At 55.2% G+C, this 22,677-nt stretch overlaps 1 protein-coding gene across 50 annotated transcripts in view; it reads left to right on the top strand.

The window, feature by feature from the left end:
• CELF4 (CUGBP Elav-like family member 4) overlaps positions 1-22,677 on the top strand; it is a 297,439-nt gene that overhangs the window by 211,593 nt on the left and 63,169 nt on the right. For 27 of the 50 annotated variants that reach the window (XM_027068826.2, XM_053206694.1, XM_053206693.1 and 24 more), the window contains exon 3: positions 12,147-12,225. In XM_027068826.2, the coding sequence (XP_026924627.1) occupies positions 12,147-12,225 (79 nt within the window). The remainder of the gene's footprint in view (positions 1-12,146; positions 12,226-22,677) is intronic. The other 23 variants (XM_053206697.1, XM_027068872.2, XM_027068829.2 and 20 more) reach the window with 1 other exon arrangement.

Here is a 22,677-nt window from a genome sequence, read left to right as displayed (position 1 = left end):
AAACAGAAGAGGGCACAGTGGAGATGAGGTGGGGGGCACCGGCATAGAAAGCAAACCCATGCATTCCAGAGCCACACCTCACACACACCCTGTCCTATGCACCCCCACCTCACACACGCCCTACCCTACACACACCCCACCCTACACACACACCCCACCTCACACAACACATACATCACACACCTTATGTATACACCCACACAGTGCCTACACTCACTTGCACACACTCCCGTACAAACCCCTCACACCTCAGCACACGCCCCACACACTCCCAGTCACCACTCTCTCCACACATCCCCATTCTTGCACACCCATCCTGCACACGTCCACCCCCTTCATGCTCTCCAGCCCTCACACACACACCATCACGCTCACGCCTAAGCCTCGTGGGCAGTGCCTGTGACCCAGAGACCCTGGCGTGTTCAGGGAGGAGGGCCATGATCGATGCTTATTAATGAAGCTGCCCCAGAGATGGCTAATTGATGGCGGTGTGCGGCTGTTGTCTGGAATTTAACCTGATTCATCATTTAGCCTGTTGGAGGCTGGAGAGCTGTGTTAATTAATGCCAGGAAAACAGACTTGGATGAGCCGGCGGAGCAGCCTCATATTAGAAAACGGAGAGCAAGGGGCAGAGGGAGGGAGGGAATAGGGGGCGGGAGAGAGAAAGGGGGGGAGGGAGGGAGAGGGAGAGAGAGAGAGAGAGAGAGAGAGAGGGAGAGAGAGGAAGAGAATGATTAAATCTAAAGCTCAGAGACAAAACAAATTCCAAAAAGCAAATGTCGGTGCCATTTCTAGGATGACTCAGGCTGGTGCTTGGCGGGCATCATCAGGCTGTGGCATGAGGATTAAGAGCAATTTCCTCTCGATCTGTCATTTACTTGGTGTGAGCTTTGTTTTCTCCTTTAACTGGCCTGGGGACTGACTCTCCAGGCCCAGGACTGAGCCTGAGCCCCGTGAGACAGGGAGGAGGGGTCCCAGATCAGGAAAGGGAGGTGGAGGGGACTCAGCCTGGCCACATGGTCCACAGTCCCTGGGGCAACCTCGTGGGGCACAGTGGGTGGGGAGGGAGGGCTCGCCTGACACGGGGACAGGACCAAGGGAAATGCAGACAGGAACGTGGGCCTTGGGTACCAGAAGAGGTTCTCTGTCCAGCCTCCAGGGCTAGGGTACTCGCTCCACTTTTCAGTCCTGCCCACTCAGCTTAAGAGGCTCAGAGTCTAAATCAGAAGGACAGGGGTCTCCCTGTGGGCTGGGAAAGATCAGATCCAGCCGGAGAGAGCCCTGTGAGGCCCAGAACGCCACAGCCAAGGGCCCTCATCAGGTGTGAGCTCTCGGGGGAAGGGCCAGTAAGCTGTCGTGAAGGGAGGGCTGTAAGCATGTTTTGGTGGAAGAAACCAATTCTCAGGTCTGCACGGCTGAGGACAAACTTGCAAGATGGTCTCGACTGCCCAGTGGAGCTCTGGTACCAGAGTAGATGAGGGGAAATAGAGGGAGGTGGATTCGGGCTAGAAACGGGCTGTAAACGCTAGAGCTGACCAGCGTGGATTTAGGACAGCCCTTGCAGGAGGGAGCCCCCACCGCCACCACTGTAGTGTGTTAGCAAATACTGCACTGCTGAGGAAGGGACTGCCATGTGAATGGCTGGCTGGTCCCTGCCAGGTGCCCTGTATGGGGCCGTGTGACTGGGCATTTAGGGAATCAGTTATGCTCCAGCTCTGAGGGCTGAAGGTGTGGTGCTGGGGCCCAGGAGGAGTGGGCTTACACACTATTTCGGCAAGGCCCTTCTGCAGACAGGTGTGAGTTTCTGGAGGGAAGGGCCACGTTGCTGAGGTTCACCTTGCCTTGTGCCAGAGGACAGGGGCTGGCACGCAGAGGTATTCAATAAGCTGGATGGCTGGATGGATGGATGAACAAACAAACTTAGTGGACCATCAGAGCAACAGGCTCCAGGAGCGCCTGGCTGGATCAGTCAGAAGAGCATGCGACTCCTAATTCAGGGGTCATGAGTTCAAGCACCACACTGGATGTGGAAATCACTAAAAAAAATGTTAATAAAAATAAATAAACAGCAAAGCAATAGGCTCCAGTACTGGTAGGTCAGTTAGAGAAGGCAGACCCGGGGCAGGTGGAGGTTGAGGGGGGCCACAAGTCCCTGAGCTCAGAGTGTTCATGCCTCAGGAGAACATGGTCTTCTACCCTCCCCCACCACTCTCAGCTCTTCCCCAGAGGCTGTCCAATCTTTTCAGTTCAGGAGAGTCCAAAAGAGAGCCCTCGGGGTAGCAGGTGGGAAGGAAGAAAATCAAATGTTAGGTAGTCCCTCAAAAATGATGAAAATACCCACTAAGAGAGGAGAAGTAGGGAAGGAGTGGAGAGAGGAAGGGAAGAGAAAAGACGGGAGAAGATAGCTGTCATTTATTTCTTAAGCATTTACTGCGTACCAGGCACTGTGCTAAGAGCTTCACCTGAGCTATTGCATTAATCCTTCCATATTACCAAGGAGGATGAGCCTCTAGTAGCTCAAAGAACTGCCCCCATCTCATATGAGCAAGTGTTTGGCTAGGACTGAAACCCAGGCCTTCCAGCTAAGTCAGGGCTTGTTTCATTCAGAAGTATCTAGCCACTGCTTAAAAAAAAAAAAAAAATTACACCCCCCTCCACCTCTGAAGAGGGTTAGTGACCCAGCCTGGCCATGTAGGCTAATAAGCTTCGTTTCCACAGCAGCAGATCTTAATTAGGACTGAGGGCGTCCTCCCACCCTTGCCAGGCAGGCCTGGCATGTTGGTGGGAGCAGGTGAGACGGACAGGGGGCTCAGAAACAAAGAGACAGGCTGCCCTTGGCCGTGTGGACCTAAGGGAGCCCTGACCAGTAGGCAGGGGCAGGTTAGCCTCACACACTTTTCCATCTCGGTGATTTCTCTCTGCATCCATCCTGTCTGTCCAGCTTGCCTGCCACAGCCCCAGGAAGCATCTGCCCACGCCAGTGGCCCCCAAACCCTCCCCCACTGCAGTGGGGGAGACAAGGGAAACCAGAAAGCTGACTGAGGAGTCCCTCCATCCTGGAAACCAGCGGGTAGCCACCTTTCATCACCCCCCGGGTGGGGTGGGGCACCTCCATTGTTTATGCCAACTCACCCCCGCCCTTCATGTGAGGGGAAAGCATTCTGTAAACTTAGGTTGCAGCCAGCAAGGAGAGGGTGGAGGCTTGGAGAGGGATAGGAGCCAGAGAGAGGAAAGCAGAGAGAAGGGGAGGGGGCAGCCCCAGGCAGTCCCACCAATAGGCTCCGTCAGTGCCTCTGCCCGCTGTTGCCGTTTGCTGGGCACTGCAGAGCAGAGCCGCCTGTTGCATAGCAACTGCCCAGGGCCTGTTTGTGGGGGCTGGACCACGGAGGCTGCGCAGGCCGCAGAGGGGGCTGCGGGGACTGAGGCTCCCCGCCCCGCCCTCCTCCTCACCACGTGCGCAGAGCTCCCCACCCCACCCCCCACCGTGCCTGGAGCGCCAGCCAGCCAGCCAGCCAGCCAAACTCCCTGGCCAGGGTGTCCTCTGCCCTCCACCCACCCACCGCTTAGTGTGCTAGGATCCCACTCTCTTCTCCCCGATGCCCCCTTCCGAGCGGAAGGCCCACAAGGCCAGCCTTGAGCTGGGGCCAAGGGACAGTCTGCATCCAAGCATTAAAGCCAAACTGGGCAAGTTTTACTTCAATCCATCAAGTACATTCTATGCATAAGCCCTGGACTTCTGTCCTCACACGTGTGGGGAGGGGACCCAGTACCAAGACCACGCTCACTGGTTCTGATCTGAACATTCACCTGGCGTTTCTCAAGCAGCCCTGACCAGACTCTGCACCCCTGCACACTTTGCCACTTATTTGCTCTTTCTGAGCGTGGCCCTAGTGAGCTATATTGTCCCTGCCAGAAACTGACAGGGGAGGCCACTGCCCACAGCACAAGCTCAGCCCCTCTTGAGGCCACACGGGGTCCCCCTGCCTCTGCTTGACTGCCTGGGCACTCACAACCCAGGCTCTGGCACCCTGCCCCCGAATGCCCAGCCCCGGTCAATACCCCACGGTGAGTCTGCTCATCTGGCTCATTTGGCTTCAGAGAGGACCTGAGGACATAAGCCACATCATGTGGTCAGCGTGAGGTCTGGAGCTTGGGAAGAACAGGACGGCTGTCGCCTACCACCATCACTCATGCCTCCTGTCCCCATCCAGGTACCTGGCGCTAGCCCACACAGGTCCACACACTCTCATGTCCTGACTCAAAGCCAGGCCGGGGCGGGGTCACAGCCATGTCCTTGAGGTTGTCAGGTGTCTGTGTTCCTTCTGGTCTGCCTGCCCTTCATCCCTTTGAGGGCCACTTGTGACAGCAGTAGACCAAAGTAAGTCCAGAGGCGATGGCTCCCAAAGTGACAAGTGTGGCTGGGTGGACACAATCACCGAAGTCTCCAGTGGGGGGGAGGGGGCACCAAGGCTTAGGACTCTAGTCTTTAGACAGGTATGAGAGGAGGTGAGAGTGGCAGTAAAGAAGCAAGGGGGGCCTTGTCACCAGCACAGAGACAGGGTTAGACATCTCTGTGGGTGACCCCGGAGGTGACCTCAAATACTTTGTCGAGGGGCAGGCCAAGGGCCTTGGCTGGCAGCCAGCCCCACCCAGGGGCAGCTCCTGCTCGCTGGGCTTTCAGAATGAGGAGAGGGGTGAAGAGCTGACGGGGCTTACATGCTGGTTTGCGTCCTGACCCAACAAGCATCAGATGGCCTCCTCAGAGCGGGGAGTGGGAACAGAACCAGATTTATTAAAAAATCTTATCTGGAGGGCTTGCATTTCAATGGGCTGTGGATTTGCATATTTTAACAATAACCCTGGGTTCTTCTGTCTGGTCTGCACTCGCCGGCTGTCTTTCTAAATGAGGATCGAGGATCGCTGCTTCAATAAACCCTTCCTAATCCAAAGGTCCCACGACCTCACTTTGCTAGACGGGAGGAACTTTGGGCAGGAAGCAGGGCTGTCCAGCAGGTGACCACCTCTGGCCTCTGGACACTCCTGCCCCAGGAACACAGCTGAGGCAAGAGGGGACAGTGCTGGTGATGGGATGTGCGTGGGGTTCTGGGTGTATAGCAGGGAAACAAAGCGGGTGTGGGCCTTCCCTCATAAAGGGAAGACAGACATTGAACAAATAAGCTTGCAAGTTTGGGACGGTAATGGTCCCTAACCGTGCCAGCAAGGCAACTGAAGGAAAGAATGGAAAGCTTGAAGGAACACTTCATTTAGGTTGCAAGGCCCAGGGGGAAGCTGAGACCTGAGGGAGAAAGGGCTGCTAGAGTGGCTGCACCCCCAGGGGCAGACTTCGGATGGGGAGGGCATGCCCTAGGAGGGGGCGCCACCAGCTGGCCTGGCCAAGGCGGGCCTCAGACACTGGACCGAGGTCCGAGGTCTCGGGTAAAGGCACGTATCTTGCGGGGGTGTCCTTAAGTCAGAACTTGATGATGACAACAGACAGGGTTCCTTGAGTTTCTAATCCCTCTTTATGGAAGGAACCATATGTGACTTATTAAGGAGATAATTAAAATATTAATATATTTACAACAAGCTACAAATAACGTGCACTTCTTCTGCCCTTCCCCTGCAATCCCTTCTCACCAGGGGACTGGGCAAAGCCCTAACCTTCTATTCCAAGGTTACTGAGAACCTACTATGCACAGTGCTGGGAATCCATCGGGGCATGTGATTCAGAATCTGCCTTCCTGGGGCTTTAAATTAATAAGTTCTCAAGTAATGGTAAAGTCCTATTTGCTAAGTCCTGGCAGAGGGCACAGTTGCTGGGGAGCTGCCCACCTACGGTCCCCACAATCGCGTGTGTGAGTGCACTTCCCTGCCCATACTGGATGGTGTCTTCCTCGCCACCAGCCTTTTATAGCAAAGGCTGAGAATTCTCGGTCTATTCTCCCAGAGTCACCCAAGGTTCATCTTCGAAAGATAAATCTTTGAGTAACGATCTTTCTGTAGCAAGAGCGATGCTGAAAACACCTGATGGTCAAGGGAAGGCCTGGTGCTTGGAGTTGGTAGATGGAGAGAACTTCAGGGTGGTGGGGACACAGAAAGGCATCATCTACAAGGTAGCTTCGTGGGCACACGAGTTTTGCAGGCACACAGGCCCTGTACTCAGAAGGGTCACAGGCTTGGGGGTTAGTATTCTGCAGTCATTTTGAAATTCTTAAAAGTTGCTCTTGGTAGTTATGTTTCAAGCAAACAAAGTCTGTGGGACGAAGAAGCATGTGTAGGGGACTTATGCAAAGTTCTGCCTCCCACCATCTGCCCTGTACATGCACATCTTGGGCCCTTCAAGCCATCATTCTGCCCTCGAGGCCAGCCGGCAGTGGCCTGGTGCAGGTTAGGGGAGGGTTGGGTCAGGCCTACTCACCCTGCGGTACCCCAGGCTGGCAGCACTGTGGCATGTCTGATGTGCCAACAGAGGCCGTGTCTTCGCAAGAGTGAGCCTCTTGTCCAGGCAAGGTCTGGCATGTCCTGGCAGAACATTTACAATATCCTACCCAGGAGGTGGCCCGTGGGTAGAAATGAAACCTGACTTGACTTCCCAGGGCCCACCCTATACTGGGTTGCAACATGTCCACATCGGTAGTCAGTGGAAGGGAGGGCCCAGCAGTCCTCAGGCCCAAGCTGCCACCACCCCCTGCCCCGACCTCCCCACCCCCCATGCTGCAGGGCAGGGCTCTGGGTACCTGTGAGGGTCTCCATGCCTGAGGGGACTCTCTATTCCTCCTTAGCCTTCCCGAGTCTGGCTTGCATTTGTCTCCTCTGGCCAGCTCAAGGCACCCTCCAGGCACAAGTCACAAAAACCAAACTGTAATTTTGGTGATTCTGCATAGGAGCTAAATGTTCTGATATTTGCATTTAAAACTGGCATTACACAAAATAAAGATGAATGGTAGGATCTATGCTAATAATTTACAATTTATATTTGTTTTTATTTAAAACGATGTCAAACAGCAAATAAAACGTACCATGACGAGCCAAGAAAAAGAGAGGCTGTGGAAGAAAGGAAAAGCTTTATATTTTAGCGCTTTAATGGTGCTTTTTCCCCTTGCTTTTTGAACTGCAAAATGATATCTCTCTTCCCAGAGCAGTATTGCTGCTGGGTTGGGGCACAATGGGCCCCAGCCCACAGGGTCTGCTGCTTCACCATTTCCATGACCGACACGTGTGCTGGGTTTGGGGGCAGACAACATAAAAGCCGAGTTCTTTGGGGTGATGAGAACAAACAGTGGGAACTGATGAGGGATAGGAGCCAAGCGCGGGAGGGGGTGGGCAGGGACAGAGCTAAGAGCCACCGCCAGTGAACAAGACAAGAGTAGGCATTCCCACACTGCTCCCTGGCTCGGGGAGAAGTGAACCCATCCAGTGAGCAGGGGAGCTGGGTATCAGCAGGCACTCACACATCCCAGAAGGGGCCTGAAAGGACTCTCGGCATTGAGGTTTGAACACCCACGCTGGAATTACATGTGGGGACTCAGCTGCTGGATAGAGAGCATACTGGCCATTCCTGTAGGCCACCACAGTATTCTCTGCCACCCTAACCATCTTCCCCCCCTGCCATGGCACTACGCGAGGCGTTGGTCCAGCCCTTCTGAGGCATTTCTGGCTCACATGCTGGAAAGCAACACGGAGGATGACACTTACTGAGAGGCTACCATGCCGAAGGGACCGCACTAGTGTCCTCCTCTGTCTTGTTTATTCCCAGTCTCCAACCAAAATGAATTATTTTAAGATGTCTGTAATGTCACACCAGTACTACTGAAACATGCACACACATACACACACACACACACACACACACACACACACACACTCCAGTGGAGCTCAGTCCTAAATTAGAGTCTAGGGGGTCTGTGAGTAGGAAACTGGGTGTCTGCTCCTGCTTGAGAAACAAGCGCCTCTCTGTTTCTGTCTGCCACACACACACACACACGCCCGCACGCACGAGAGAGGAAAGAGAGAGCTCTCAAAGTAGTGCAAGGCCATGTGTGACCAAGGGAGTTGAGAGATAACCAGGGAAGTCTTATTGAAGAATAGGAGGGTTTACATTGCCAGGGAGAGGTGACAGAGAACTTTCCAGGTCCTTTTATTTCTCAGACAGCCCTGGGTCAGCTGCACTAGGGCCCAATGTGAAGCAGAGGGCTTGGGTGCCTGAGAAGGCAGATGGCGGAGGGCCCTACGTGATCCTGCAGGTGTGAGGGCTGTCCCGAGTAAAGCAGGGGTGAGTTCACTAGTGGATGTCCCCAGGGCTCTCGCCAGCACTGGCTTTGACAATGAGGGACGGAGGGGCTCCGCTCCTGCCCCCAGACCTCCACACCAACTCTCAGGAAGATAGTTGCAGCAGAGGGGAAGCTGGATGAAGATGGTCCCTACCTGGTCTGGTGGCAGAACATGTCTAAGAACCCCCTCGGTGGCCTCCTCTGGTGGGGTGTTCATTCCAGCCTTAGGGAGCCCCTTGCGGGGTGGGGAAGAGGGGACACACAGACAAGAAAATGGCCCTCACACAGGAACCAGCCCAGGTTGCACCAGGAAGGTAAGGAAATTCATGTCTGGAACTGGGGGTTATTCCGGGCCATCTTCCCGGATACGGGAGGGATGCCCCTGTACTCTGGCCCACAGGGGGCTGCGGACACCTGTGGACACCTGCGAGAGGTAGAAGTGGCAGCCGGGAACCGAGAAGGGAAGGAGGGAATATAGGAAGGGGAGAGAGAGTCAAGAAAGAGCCAGGCTGGCCTGTCTGTCAATCTGTCTGCCTGCTCACTGGCCACAGGCCTCTCTTTCCACAAGAAGCCACGTTGGACAGACAGGTGAAGCCTTTGGACCAGCTCAATCATCGTATTTATTCTAATTGTATCGTAATCGTCCCCAAGGAGCCTGGTTCAAATGAGCTTGACATTATTAAAATTTTAATGCCCAGTTTTCATAGCTGAATGAATATTTAAAGGGTATGTCCCAGCTTAAGTTATGATGATGAAGAAATTAATGGAATGTCTTGTTTAATGCATGGATATGTGTTGATGCAAATAGTGGCAGAGATGGGGAGGGGGAGGGGAGGCAGAAACAGGCAGAAGGAGCCACCAGCCCGCTCTCTGCTGCAGTAGGGACACAGAGGACCCCAAAACCTGGGCCAGGATTATTCGCTTCCCCTGACAGGACCCCGAGCTGGAAACAGAAACACAGTCAAAAGAGTTAGCGATGTCCCCAAAGACTGACCCCAGAAGCCTGCAGGGTGCATTCAGGGAGCTGTTCCTGACCCAGGGAAAGCAGCCCTGGGTTGCCAAAGCCCCCTGTCAGGCACTCAGAGGCACAACCCAGGATGAAGGCCACAGAGGGACACAGGCACACAGATGACACCTCAGCAAGAGAATCAGCAAGGAGGGCACCTGCACCCCAGGTCCCACTAGCCCCCAGCCCCAGGCCCTTCTGGAAAGACAATACAGTGACTGAAAGGGATGGCTGGATAAAGGAGGCACAGATAGGGGAGAGGAAAGGCAGCAAGAAGCGGGCTCTAGTGTCCTTGAAGCATGGTGTTCACCTGTAAGGGATCGCCTGAGGCCATGTGGCTGACAGCTCCTGAGGCTGTGGCCAGCGTCCAAGCCTGCAAAGTTAGAAGAACAAGGAGATGCCAGTCCCCCTCCCACCATCTGACCCATCATCCTCTCTTGCTGTCCCCTTCCTCAGTGGCCATTTCTGCAGCCAGGCTGGCTCTGTCCACTTCCCCTCCTCAGGGAAGAACAAGGCCTTGGTGAGGCTGGACGGGGCTGGAGTCTGGAACAGGGAAGAGAGACACTGGCCGAGGGAGGAGATCTCCCTTGAGGCCCGAGGCGTCTGTGCAGAGCCTGCTCCAGCTGAGAAATCTTCCCAACTGAGCCTGACACTTTATTTCTGCTGAGAATTAAGAAAGCACCGGGCCGTATTTTATCTCTCCATCAAGGCTGGCACCTCTTCGACAGCCCTGCAAAGGCTGTCTGGATGCTGACCATCCCTAGATCATAATGAAACATGAAAAATCACCCCGGGAGCCACAGGTCCATGGGAACCGGTTCACTTCCGCTCCACGAGTCTGTATGGAGCACCCTGTGGGTGCCCAGCCTGTGGTTGAGGGCAGGTGGGAAACTGGATGAGAGCCTGGGTCCCTGCTGCCAGGAAGCCCACTGTCAAATTGGAGCCTAGCACCAAGTCATGGAGGAGGTAGGGAGGACTGGGGTGGGCTAGGGGGGCTGGAGGGGCTGGAAATCAGGCCCAAGTCCATGAGCCTGGGGCAGAGTATTCTTGAATGCCTACATATACCAAGGACAGGGGGACAGGCTGGCTGCCTGAGGGTGGGGTGCCCCCTGAGGTGGAAGGCTCCATGCCCAGGCAGATCCCATTTGCCTTATTTAATTTATCTTGTTTACTTTAGGGCTATTCCAGGAAGGAGGGACATTCTAGAAAAGGGTTGTATCCTGAGTCCCAGAAGGCACCGGATGGGACACAAGGAGTCCCCTGGCCCCCTCCTGGAGCGCTTCCCCAATAGCCAGAAGCCTGCTGGGGCTTCTGCGCCCTTTGCTCAAGAATTGCAAAGGAGGCTGTTTAATGGGGCCCCAGGACCCCCTAAATGAAACCGGGATCTTCATTATGTCTCTCTTCCTTCTCCCTGTGATTGGAGCTTTCTATAACATACAATTTCCTCTGCTGGCAGGGCTTACGTACTGAGCACCTTTTTCCCTCTCAACTCCAGAAGACGTGCCAAGTGGGGACCTTGTGGCAAACAATGACATCCTGACCCCCTCTCGGTGGACTGGCCCCCAGAGTCCTGTCTGGCCCCCCGCAGGCCACCTGTGTCTCATTTCCTCTGCTCCATGCCCTGCCTCCTGCCTCTCTGTCCTTCCTCGTGGTGGCTCTGCCCTTCCGCTGGCCTTGTCTTCACCTTGCTGAGTCACAGGCACCCACGCTCCCCCACCCACTTGTCTTGACGCAGCCACAACTCACTTCGAATCCTAGACCAGAAGGCCCGAGGAAGCTTGTGACTGGCTAGTCCGGCCTCCGCACACACACATAGGAGGGGAACTGGCAACACAAAGTCACCTGGTGCAGGATTGGAAGCCTAGACACAGCCCTGGCAGCTCGGGTTCCTGGGCTCATCTTGCCGTGGGGGCGGCCCTGCCTCAGCTTCTCCATCCATGAAGTGGGGGTATTAGTCCCTGCCCTGTCTGCCTGTCGGGGTTTGTTTGTGCGTGAAATAAAAATGCAGTAAGGGATAAGGGAGGTACTTGACAGGCGAAAGCACTGGAAAAGACATAAAGTAGGATTCCATTTGCGTGATTCCTTCCATTTTTATTGTCTGAAATATCTTGGGGCCTCTGGGCTGGAGAGCCCACCCCGTGGCCTCCAGCAGGGGCGAGGATTAAAGACAGGCGCCGTAGCCGCCGATGCTTGGAGTTCAGAGACCCCTAGTGGCCTGAACGGAGCACTGAAGCGGATCCCCGTGAGAGAGCCCGGCTCAGGGAGGCGTTGGGGGGGGGGGGGGGGACAGGCGGTGTCCTGTTGTCCTCCTGGCCCCCTAAATACCACGGGAGATGGGTAGCTGTGCCCACCCCACACCACACCCCCCCAAGGGGACAGCCCTAGCCGCACACTTGAGTTCAGCTTCAGCTGGGAGCTGGGTGGCCCAGAGCCTCAGGGACCCCTGGCACCCACAGCCCACATTTGGGAGACGGCTCGGGGTAGCCAGAGAGCAGCTTGTTTCGGCAAAGCCAGCTGTCTCCAGCAAGATCATAATCTCTGGCCAGAGATGCTCTGTGAGGACACCTCAGATTCTGATGTCACAGACTAGCAAGAGCTGTTCAAAGCTGGGAGGGGGGGCATCACAGAGTGTCCAGTCCAGAGAAGCCTTCCAGAGACAATGGAGCCCCGGGGACTGCATAGGAAAGGGGAGATGGGTGGGGCTTTGTTGCCCGTGTGCAGCTGCATTGGGAAGCAGTGGTGTGGGTGTATGTGTTGGTGGGTGTGGTCCTTGCACCTGTGTACCTATGAACACCAGTTACCTTTGGGTGTGGGTGTATGCCCCCTCACCCCAGGCCTGCTCTGACACTGTCCCTTGTGCTCCATTGCAGATGAACCGGCCGATCCAGGTGAAGCCAGCGGACAGCGAGAGCCGAGGAGGTAGTAGCTGCCTGCGCCAGCCCCCTTCACGTGAGGGCTCACTTGTCTCTGCCCCCCTCCCCCGACCCGACCCTTCCTCCCTCTCCCTGATGCAGTGATGCAGCGACTTCCTGCCACCGCCGCCCCCCCCCCCACCCGAGCCCTAGGGATCTCATGGCTGGGAATTGGGACAGGGCTATGGAGCTCTGGGTGACTGGTGTGGGGAGAGAGTGAAGGAAAGTGGGGAGGTGATTGGGGTCTGCAGATGGGGTTCCTTCCTTCCTGTAAGTAAACGAGTAGCAGGTCCTGGGGTACTCTTCTGCCTCCTTTAGGAAATCCAAAGGGTGTGCCCACCTCCATGTCACCCAGGAAAGCCCCCTATGATGGAGCCTGAAAAGTTGAAAGCGTGCCAGGCTGGACGAGAGGAAGTGGATTGTAGCCCTGCCCTGGGAAGGTTCAGACCACACTGGGCAAATCTGAGAAGGGCCACCATGGGGGCTTGGGACCACTGAGGTCAAGATTCTGGAGACAGATCCAGGCAGACAGGGAGATGTCTGGAAAGGGACAGAATAGGAGGATACAGCTGCACCCCACAAGCATAGAGCTCCGTTCCCCAGGGAGGTTCTGTCCCCTCCACTGCACACAAAGGCTCCACCAGGCCACGCTTCTTGCTCCCTCTGCCAAGCGCCTTCCCCCTGGGTTCTGTGCCGGGACAGGTCACATTCCTCTCAGCTTAGACAGGCACTGAGGAATTTCTCTCTCCTCTGTCCTACCTCCCTACAAAAAGTGTTTAGGAAATTAAGGGGAAAAGGTAAAATAGGCAAAAGATACTCGCAAATTCAGAGTCAAGATCCTCATCCTGAGAGAACTGTAGTGTGGCCACAGGTCCTGCCTGCCCCTGGGACCTGTGGTCCTTCCAGCTCAGGCTGCTGCCCAGAGGGACCCTGGGCACGGGACCCTGACCTGGCTGTAAGGCCTCTGTGTCTGAATTGGGCTTCAAATCCCACCCCTACCTCCTAGAGCCCAGCTGGTGTCTTTGTGCTGCCCCGAGGGGCCCCCTGGCCCAGGGCACTGACATGCCTCCCTGTGGTCTTCTGATAGCTTCCCATCCTGAGAACCCCGAGAGTGGAGGTGGGTCAGTTAGATGTAAAAATGGCTCAGGGGTTAAGGGCCCAGGTAAGCAAAGCCCACCTGGTTTGTGCTATTCGCTCCTGCCCCTTTCCTGGCAGTCCAGTTACTTTGGTTTTCTGCACACGCAGAGGCTCCTCAAATACCCAGTCCTAGGCATCCTTACCCTGGTGGTAAGGGTACTGTCCCGTCTCACATAGGACTTCTTGGTGGCACATGGTGGAACCAGGGGCCTCTCCTAGAGACTGTCTCCGGGAAGCAGGCCCAGCAGGCCCCAGGCCCCAGGTCACCCCAGTCATGCAGTGACTCACCTGTAATACCCTGTTCATGCAGCAGGGCCAGGATGTAGTGAAGAGTCCCTCTCCCTGGTGGGGAGAAACTCTAGTGTATAGGAAGGTAGCTCGAGCAGTAAGCGGCACCTGCAGTCCCAGAGAAGGGGCCCCGAAGTAAGTGGGGGATGCCAGAGACCTTGAGCAGATGGCACCTGAGCTGGCCTTGAAGGAGGGGAGTTTCCACCCCTGGAGAAGAAGTCAGGGTGGCATGAACAAGGCCCCACAGAGGGAGGCCCCTGAGGGGGCGTAGGGGGCCCCTCGCGTGCAGAGCAGACAGCTCAGAGTCCGGCTGGTTTTCTCCAGAACCGGAGTGGGGTGTCAGAAGACGCCGTGCCCGGCGAGGCCGCGCTGAGCTCCAATGCAAACCCTTTCTCTTTCACTTGCCTTGGAGGCAATAGCTCTCTGACTCCAAGTTGCTAACCTCATCTCCTTTCTGCCATATATCTCCTGCCGCTGACACTTGCCCCAAACCAGATTAATCAGCTCTTTTATTCTTCCTGCGGTGGAAAGGGGGGAAAAAGAGCCAAACCTAAACATCTATCTATTAATTGCATATTCAATATTAAACAGCGAGATGATCCTGAGTCAGCACTATCACCAAGCTATTTAACAAAAAAAAAAAAAAGTCAGTTTAAAATAATTTAATATCCATTAAATACTTTTTCTGGTGGGAAGAGGATGGGGAAGAGGTGAATGTTAAAAAAGACGAAAGAAATGGGAGCAGAGAAGGGTGTGAAAGGCGGCTGAGGGAAGAGCAAGGTCTCAGGTGAGAGAGGCAGAGCCAGGCTGAATAAGGATCTCCTGGACCACCCCATGAGACATGAGAGACCACAGCTGGAGGGGGTCAAAGAAGAGAGCTCACTGTGGCCTGGAGCAGGCAGGGAGGGCTTCCTGGAGGGAATTGGACCGAGAGGTATAGACTTGGTGGGAATAAGTGAGGGCACAAAGTGAAAATGGAGCCCTGAACACAAGACCAAGGGGTTGGACTTGTCTCCATGAGAAGCAGGGAACCCTGATCCTGGTGGGGGCACCAGGCAGAGAGAAGGCATCATAGCCATAATGCCCCTGTGCAGGGAGAGAGGTGTGGGCCCCTGCTATTGCCACCAAGAGCCAGGGCTCCAGTTAGGCAGGGAAGGAAAACCCAAAGAGAAAGAGCCTCCCCAGGAGCCATTTCTCTGCAAGGAGATTTCCAGTTAACCCCACAGAGCTCTCTGGAGCAAGTTATATTTAAATTGAGTCACCCTCAAATCAGCAAACCAATTCATGAACCGGAGGAATGAGGCAGACTAGGGACAGAGAGGAACCTGGGAGCCCCCCACCTGTCCTGGTCATCTCAGAGGCAGTGACCCTCCCTAAGGCATGCACTTGAGTTCCTCTGCCTCCCCGCAGGCAGGTGTATCTGCCCAGTGAGCTGGTTCATGGTCAGCATCTGAATTGGGTCTCACGGCTGCAGGGGCCCTTCAGCCACTGGGTTTCACTCTCAGTATCTGGATTAGCACCCACAATGTGCTGCCCTGTAGCTCTAACCTCCTCCCCATCCTCCCTGGTCCCAGCTCAGGGGAGCACCAAGGCCAGAAGACAGGACAGCCCCCTGCCCCAGGCAAATGAGGCTCCTGTAGCCAGGTATGGGCACCCCTTTGAGTCAGTCAGGCTCTGAGCACCCTGGCCTTGGTCAGAAAACCTGCTGGGGGGCCCCCTGGGCTGGACTGGAGGAGGCTGGGGCTGGGGAGTGTGCCCACCTCCCTCAAAGGGCCCAAGAGGGAAGAAGTGGCTGAAGTCTGGATTAGGTGTAGCCGATATTGGCCTGATCCCACCCCACCCCACCACTGCCAGACACACACCGTCACCAGAAACCACCCCTACGTTTTCTCAGCAACCATCGACGGGTCAGAAGTTTCAGTTACTGTGGGCCTTATCCGTGCTGTGTTTGGAAGAATTCTGGGAGACAGTCACACATGCTGCACCCCTGCCCCGCCCTGACATGCCATATACCCACACTGACAAAGGCACCCACACAGACCCACACGCATGGAAAATAAACGTCCCCACTGGGAACAGAGTGGCTGGGGGTGAAGCAAAGACTGGGGCCACTTGATTTTATCTCAACATGAAATGACAGAAAAAAACAACAACATGGGGGGCTGATGAGCTGGAGAAGTTAGGAGTCAAGATGGCTTGGGAGGAAGTCCCAGGAAAGAAGGTATTGGGGTTGCCAAGGGGCCGCCCACCCCTCGGAAGGGGTAGGTGTGGCACTGGGGAGTCCCTCCAAAGGGAAAAGTGAGCAAGGCTGAAAACTGTGTTCTAAGGCCTGCCACCACGGCCCTCGCCCCTCTGCATGGCCTGGAACTGGAGACCACATACACACACACACACACACACACACACTCCAGAGGACTCAGGCTTTGGCTGGAACATGTGAAGCCCCAGCTGGGGGAGAGAGGTCACAGCTCATGATGGGGACTGCTGAGGGGCTTCCAAGGCCCCTCCCTGTCCAGGAAGGCCTGAGGAGGCTCAGAGAAGAGGGGCCACAGGGGCAGCTGTGACTGAATCCAAGCAGGGAGCCTGATGGAGGCCTGATGATGGCGGAGGGTGGATGTGATCAGGACGACTGAGCTCCCTGTACAAAGTCCTATTGTCCCCCACTGGCTGCAGGGCCTGGGGGAGGCTCAGGACAGACTGAGGGGGGTGGCCCTGAGCTCCAGCCCTGGAGGGGTACTTGCAGTAGTAAGCCACCATCTAGGGAGCACCTATGGAAGCTTCTAGAGGGTGAAGGAGCTTCTTTTAGGTACCCCCCCCACCCTGCCCCGCAAGTCTTTCAGAATTGCCTGGGTTGAAGGTCTCCACAGCAGGTTCCCTTTCCTCCCTCTGCTTTTCCAGAACTGGGGGCCCACATACGCGTGCTTCCCTCCCCAGCCCCCTCTTTCCCTCCTGTATCAGTCGTTGGGGGGGAGGGTTGGGGGGAAGCCTGGCAGGACTAGGAGGGCACAGGAGGGCTGGGGTCAGGTGTGACAGCCTGGGAGTCATTCCGTGTGCACTCAGTCCCCGAGGCAGGTGCGGGCCAGTCAGTCAGCCAGTCCTGCAGCCCATCACTGCTCCCCCGTTCATTTAATGGCATCTTTGGGGCCGCTATGCCCCCCTCACTGTGGCCGGCACTCATGTGGCAGTGGAGTCCCGCCGGGCTGGCTAATGAGGTTGGACACAATGCATGTGAACGCGGCTCTGAGGCCCTCCCCGAGGCCACGTTCCCCACCAGAAAACCGTGGCTGATTCAGTCCCCCCAGCCTTTCCACCATCTGTAGCCCCATCGGTTCCTGCGGCTTTTTAAATCCTATTAAGTTCCTCATTTCTCCTCCGAGCATTATTTTATTTCTAAACAGACGCAGACAACGTGCTAAGGGAGGCCAGGGAGACCAGCTGAGGGGCATGGGCAGCTCCCTGCTGTTGCCAGGTCCCGGGGCCCCAGGAGACCCATGGCCACACTGTCAACCTCCCCAGGCTGGGTGCCTCACTTCCAGACTTTTCTAGCTATTCAGTCCCATACTCTAGGTAGGCAATTTAGCGAGCGTTTAGAGGAAATAGATGTGCAGGCTGGTCCCGCCGTATGAAAATTCAATAGAAGTTTCAATTTTCTCATCTTAGATGCCAACAACTGTCTCACTGACAAAAGCTTCTGGGTAGACAGAAATCCCTCAGGATTCTGTTAGGAACCCTCGGCCCACACGGGATGGAGTACACAAAAACATAAAGCTAAAGGGCCGTGGCGGGGGTGGGGGGGTGGGCACAGTACAATGAAGATTAATCTGAAATTATACCAAGACAGTAGGAAACAAGGTTTAAAAAAAGAAACCGATTACTCTAGACAGCCTCCCCCTGGAGATGCAGTGCAGCAGGGGAGAGGGGGAAAGTGTGAGGAAAGGCTTGAAGACCAGTGTGAACTCCCTGTGGGGACCTCCTGGGTGAGGCTCCCCTAGGGGTGGGGTAGGGTGGGCAGAGCCTGAAGCCAAAGAACAGCGTCACTAGGACAGTCAAGTCCCACAGGCTGAGCCTTTCCACCTCTGTCCCCGTCTCTCCCCTTTGAGGCATCAGAGCCTCCCCCGGGTCAAGCACGTTCTGACCTCTACTTTGGGGCTCTGGGTTTGTACCCTGCCTGAAAGACCCCAGAATGAGCAAAGCTGACCCCAGCCCAGCCCAGGGGGTACAATCCTGGGCTGAGAAGGGGTCCGGCGACTGCTGCCCCAAAGCAGACTTCTAAAAGAAAAGCGATCTGTACCTCAGAGCAAAGAAGGCTCTACCCTCACCAGGCCCCATAGAAGGGGCTGTGTCTCCCCACAGAAGGCCCGAAAGCTGGGCAGCGTGTGTACTCCATTGTGGGCCCGTGATGCCTGTGCGTGACTGTGTATGTGTTGGGGGAGTGCATTTCCTTCTTTTGCACACCACCCCCCCCACCAGACCCTACAGACCCCTTAGCTCATGGGGACAGTGACATCCTCCTCCTCCCTTCCCACAGCCATGTCTGGGCCCAGAGATGGGCAAGGGGTGGTGGTGAACCTTTGGCTGGGGAATGGCTAACTTCCCTGTTGGACAGGGAACCCCGAGGCCTGGAGAGGCCCCTGGAGCCATATGTCCACCCTCCCCCATGAGTCTGCCTCTCACCCTGCCCCTCCTGTTTTTAAAAACTATCAAGAAGAAAAGCAACTCCACAGTCCATTTGGGCCTCCTTCTCCGGAGCTCGGAAACCCTGTTTCCCCATCCCCACCAGAATGTCTCAAGCTATAGATTGTAATGATTTCCCTTAAACCCCAGCCCCAAAGCCAAGGTCCCAGCTGATCTTTCATGTACCTGAATTCTTGATTTATTTTGGACTGATCTTGAAGAAAAGCCATTGCAGCTTTCAGCTCAGGAAGTTTGAGTCAGACATAAGACAGCAGGGCCCAGACAGTGTTTAGGGAGCAGCCTGGGTAGGGGTCACTGTCGCCCTGCCTGACCCTGTGATGTGCCTTTGGGAAGGGCTAAAGGATTAGACACCTCAGAGCCAAGCCAAGTGGCCCACCAAGGGCTTGGATTCTTTATGGGCAGGAAGTTCTACCACGTGTCTGACCACCATCCTTCCGATTTTTGGTAAAGCATTTCCAACTGTTAGGTTCCCTAGATCATCATGCAAGGTCTCCCTGACCCGGGATTTTATTCTTCATAATTCCTGTTCCTTAAGAATCTTCGACTCCTTTCTTTCCCAAGCCCCTTAAAAAGAAAGAAATTTTAAAACTCCAGGAAGCTTCTCTAGTTTACACAACTGAACCCAAACAGCAGCTTCGGGGAAGACAGGTCTTTCTGCTTGGGGAAGGAGGTGGCTGGTGAGAAGGGTCCCTAGTGAGGCCCCCACAAAGGCTCCAGCGGGCAGGCACGCATTATAAATACCTCAGTAACTCCTGCCATAGGTGTGAAATTATAATTAACTGCAAACCTGCTGAGTTTCAATGGACTTTAGATTTTCAGCTGGGGAAAGGGGTGTTGATTGATCTGCATTTTGTTTTCGAGGGTTTTTTTAAATCCATTCGGCAAGTTAAGTTGAGACTCGCGGCTCCTCGCCAAATTCCCTCTGGCCCCGGCTAATTTAGCAAAGGATTGTTTCAGAGGAAATGGGATATTAATCATTGCAAATGGGCTCCTGGATGATATTTAGAAGCTGCCGCATGTGTGCCCAGGCTGAAGGGGCTGATGACAGGAATCGGAATGGAATGACAGAGAGAGGGGACCGTGGGCCTCTGTCTCCCACCCAGTTTCCACTCCCGTGGCCTCCTGTGGCAGGCACTGTGTGGGCATACGGGAGGAAGACCCCTACTTCTGCAGGAGATGGGCAAGATGAGAGAGAGAGAATGTTACAAGCAGCCCTTCCTGGGCCAGGCGGTCCTCAGCACTGCACTGAGTCAGCCCTGGCATGGCCGAGACGTATCCAGTGCCCACCTAGCCCCTAGCACATTCGGGCAGCCTTAACAACACAAGAGTGGGATGGGGCAGGGAGAGGTAGCATGGATCAGAGAGATCAGAACCAGTAACGCCTGCTTGGCCTTCAGAGGCGAGGGGATTTGAGCAAGGAAGGGCAAAACTTCCAGATGGGAAAATAACCTGAGCCAAGGCAGGTTTGGAAGATGCCGAGAGGCCAGAATGAGGGGTCCTCCTTGGGGGGAGGATGAGATATGGGAGCATTGATTCCAAGGTGCTTTAAATGCATTTCGGCCCAGGGACACCATCTAAAGCTCTGGGGCAGGGATGTTCCACCAGCTGTGGGACGGGAGCCAGAGCAGGGAGACCAGCAGCACAGTCCCGGGCACCATACCCGGGTACTCTGACTCCACATGTCCTGCCCTTCCCACAGTGATGCCTCACGACCGTCTTTTGTAGAGGGGATGATGACACCCCCTTGGATCTGCCATAGGTGGGGTGCAGTTGGCAAACTGTGGAATCTTCCCTGATGACAATAGCTGCAATTATTTTATTCTTAGGGTCCGGTCCATGGGGAATGAGAGGAGGTGACAGTTGGGGTGGGGGGTGGTGAAGACCTTTGACAGGCGTGATTAACAAAGTGCAAATAAAAATCATACTGCCTAGGGCCTGAGCGGCACTGAGCATGTGGATTACCACACTGGGGCAAGAACAAGGAAGGCTTCCTGGAGCAGGTGATTATTGGGATAGCAGGTTTACCAAGAGGTAGCATCTAGGGTGAAGTGTCACAGGCAAAGAAATGAAAACCAAGACAAGCAAGGCAAATATGTGGCATCTGAGATCTTTTAAAAATAATATAAGAACAACTAGCAGTGCCTGACTGGCTCAGTCAGTAAAGCATAGGACTCTTGATCTTGGTGTCAGGAGTTCAAGCCCCACGTGGGGCATAGAGATTAATTTTTTTTAATTTTAAAAAGATAGAGTTTAAAAATAAAATAGAAGAACGGGTTTGGCTGGACAGGAGTGTCAACTTTCTGGAAGAATCAGATTTGGCACATTGTGGGTCTCCTTGCTCCTCACATTCCAGGGCACGGACATTTATGCTCATGCACACAGTGTCTGAGTCAGAGACGGGATCCTGTCCCTTCTCACCCTTCAGTCCGAGTTCACCAGGCCTGTCCCGGAGTGTCGTTTCTCTGTGTTATGAGTCTGCTCGGTCTTCCTGATCAGACGTGCTCTGCCTTCTGGGAGAGAGGTCGCTCCTTCCCCACCCAGCCCAGCCCAGCACACATGGGAACCAGGCACGCAGCACCTCCACTTTATGGAGGGGAAAATGAGGGCTCAGAGAGGAGAGGTAGGTATCCACGCAGGCAGTAACCAGCCTTTATACCTCAGCCTTTCCTGGCCGGCCTCTATGACTTGCTGCCTTCTCGCGGGTCTGTGCTGGGGTGCTGGCACCCACAGCAAGCTCTCCCTGTGTCAGTGCCACCCATCAGATGCACAGAGGGTGAGGAGGGACCACAGCCTTTAGGATGGGCTCTCCAGCATTTCACTCCCCTCACCGAGGCCCTCTGGGGGGACTTAGGGCGGGTCTGACCTGGGTGCAAGCCTAGTCAGAAGGAACATGAGCCTGTCTGTGGCACGTCGAGCCTGGAGGCTCAGCTGAGAAGGGCAGGTGGAGAAACTCCATAACTGCCCGGCAGAGGAGAGCCCAGCTGGGCACTCAGGGCCTTGTCTGTCTGGGCCTGGTGAGGAGAAAGGCTTGGTGGAAGCTGACTTCAGCAAGGACCAGCCAGTGCAGGTTTTCTTTTTGACAGACCCATGATCCCCCCATCACGATGTCGCATCACAACACTAGGTAACTGTCCCAACTGTCTTAAGAGGTCTAAGGCTGGACATAAATGGCCAATTGCTGAGAAGAGATGGTCTCTGCCCCTGGAGAGCTGACCATGAAAGACAGATGTGACGGGGTCCCAGGAAGACACCTTCAAGGCTTTGCTGAGCTACAGGCCCTAGAGAAGCTCTCAGTCTGGTGGGGAGATCAGTTCATGGCCTCACGGGCACCAGATGAGCAGTGGAGACAGTGAGCCTTAGCTGGCAGAGGTGAGAGCTGGGCAAGGCAGAGCAGTCAGGGTAGGCTTTCTGGAGGAGGCTCTCTGTTGCACAGGATTAAGGCTGACAAGGAATGGAGGCCCCATGGCCTAGAGCCTATCCAGGAAAAATGAGGAAACCAGTTGGCCTGAGGGGAGGGTTTCAAGGAATGCCCTGCTAAAGAATTGGGGGTTTTCTGGAAGATGATAGGGAATCTGGAAGAGGTTGGTGATTGATGGGAGCTGGACCTGGGAAGACTGGCCACCCACACAGAAGACTGGACAGGGTGTCAAGGAGACCAAGGACAGATGGATGCATGTGCCGGGGGTGAGGGGATGGGCAGGGGGCAATGGGAGTTAAACTGTAAGTTCAAGAGCCCTATTGTCACCATGACACCTAAGCCCCAAAGCTGTCCTTGCCCTGCCCAATACCTGATGCCTTTAGACCTCCAAGTACACATCCACTTTCAGACACACACCCGCTCTTGGATGGTCCTCTCTGACCCTTCTCAGCTGCCCAGCTCCACGTGGTCAGAGCCCTCATCAGGGTCCATCCTGCTGGCATCCTTCTTCCAGCTGTTCCTCACTGGTTTTCCTGGCTCAGAGCCCCTTTCCGGCCCTCTGCCTGAGCCATAGCGTCAGGCAGCGGATGTTAGTTTCTCATCTCTCCGCGGAGATGGTGTCTTCTTTGGGGGCAGGTGTGTCTGGCTGTCCACAGAGTCTGGCTGGGCACCAGCCTCCGGCAGGCCGCCCTCGGCGCTGGCACCACGAGGCCAGGCTCACACTCACGTCTCTAAGAAGAATCTTCTCCACCACGCTGACTCTCTGCTGGCCTAAAAGCAGCCCCCTCTTGGGTCTCCCCACCCCCGCAGCCCCTCCAGAGTCAGGCCCACGGGCAGGGGGCCGAGGTGGGCAGTGGGGCGGGTGCCACTGACATTGGCATTCTCCTTGCAGCGCATCTTAATAATTTAATGGCTATTAGCAGGGCCTCCATGGTGGTGGGGGAGGGGTCG

This window comes from Acinonyx jubatus, chromosome D3 (genome assembly GCF_027475565.1).
Source record: "Acinonyx jubatus isolate Ajub_Pintada_27869175 chromosome D3, VMU_Ajub_asm_v1.0, whole genome shotgun sequence".
NCBI classification, from domain to species: Eukaryota; Metazoa; Chordata; class Mammalia; order Carnivora; family Felidae; genus Acinonyx; species Acinonyx jubatus.
This window is presented reverse-complemented; position numbering and strand designations above follow the sequence as displayed.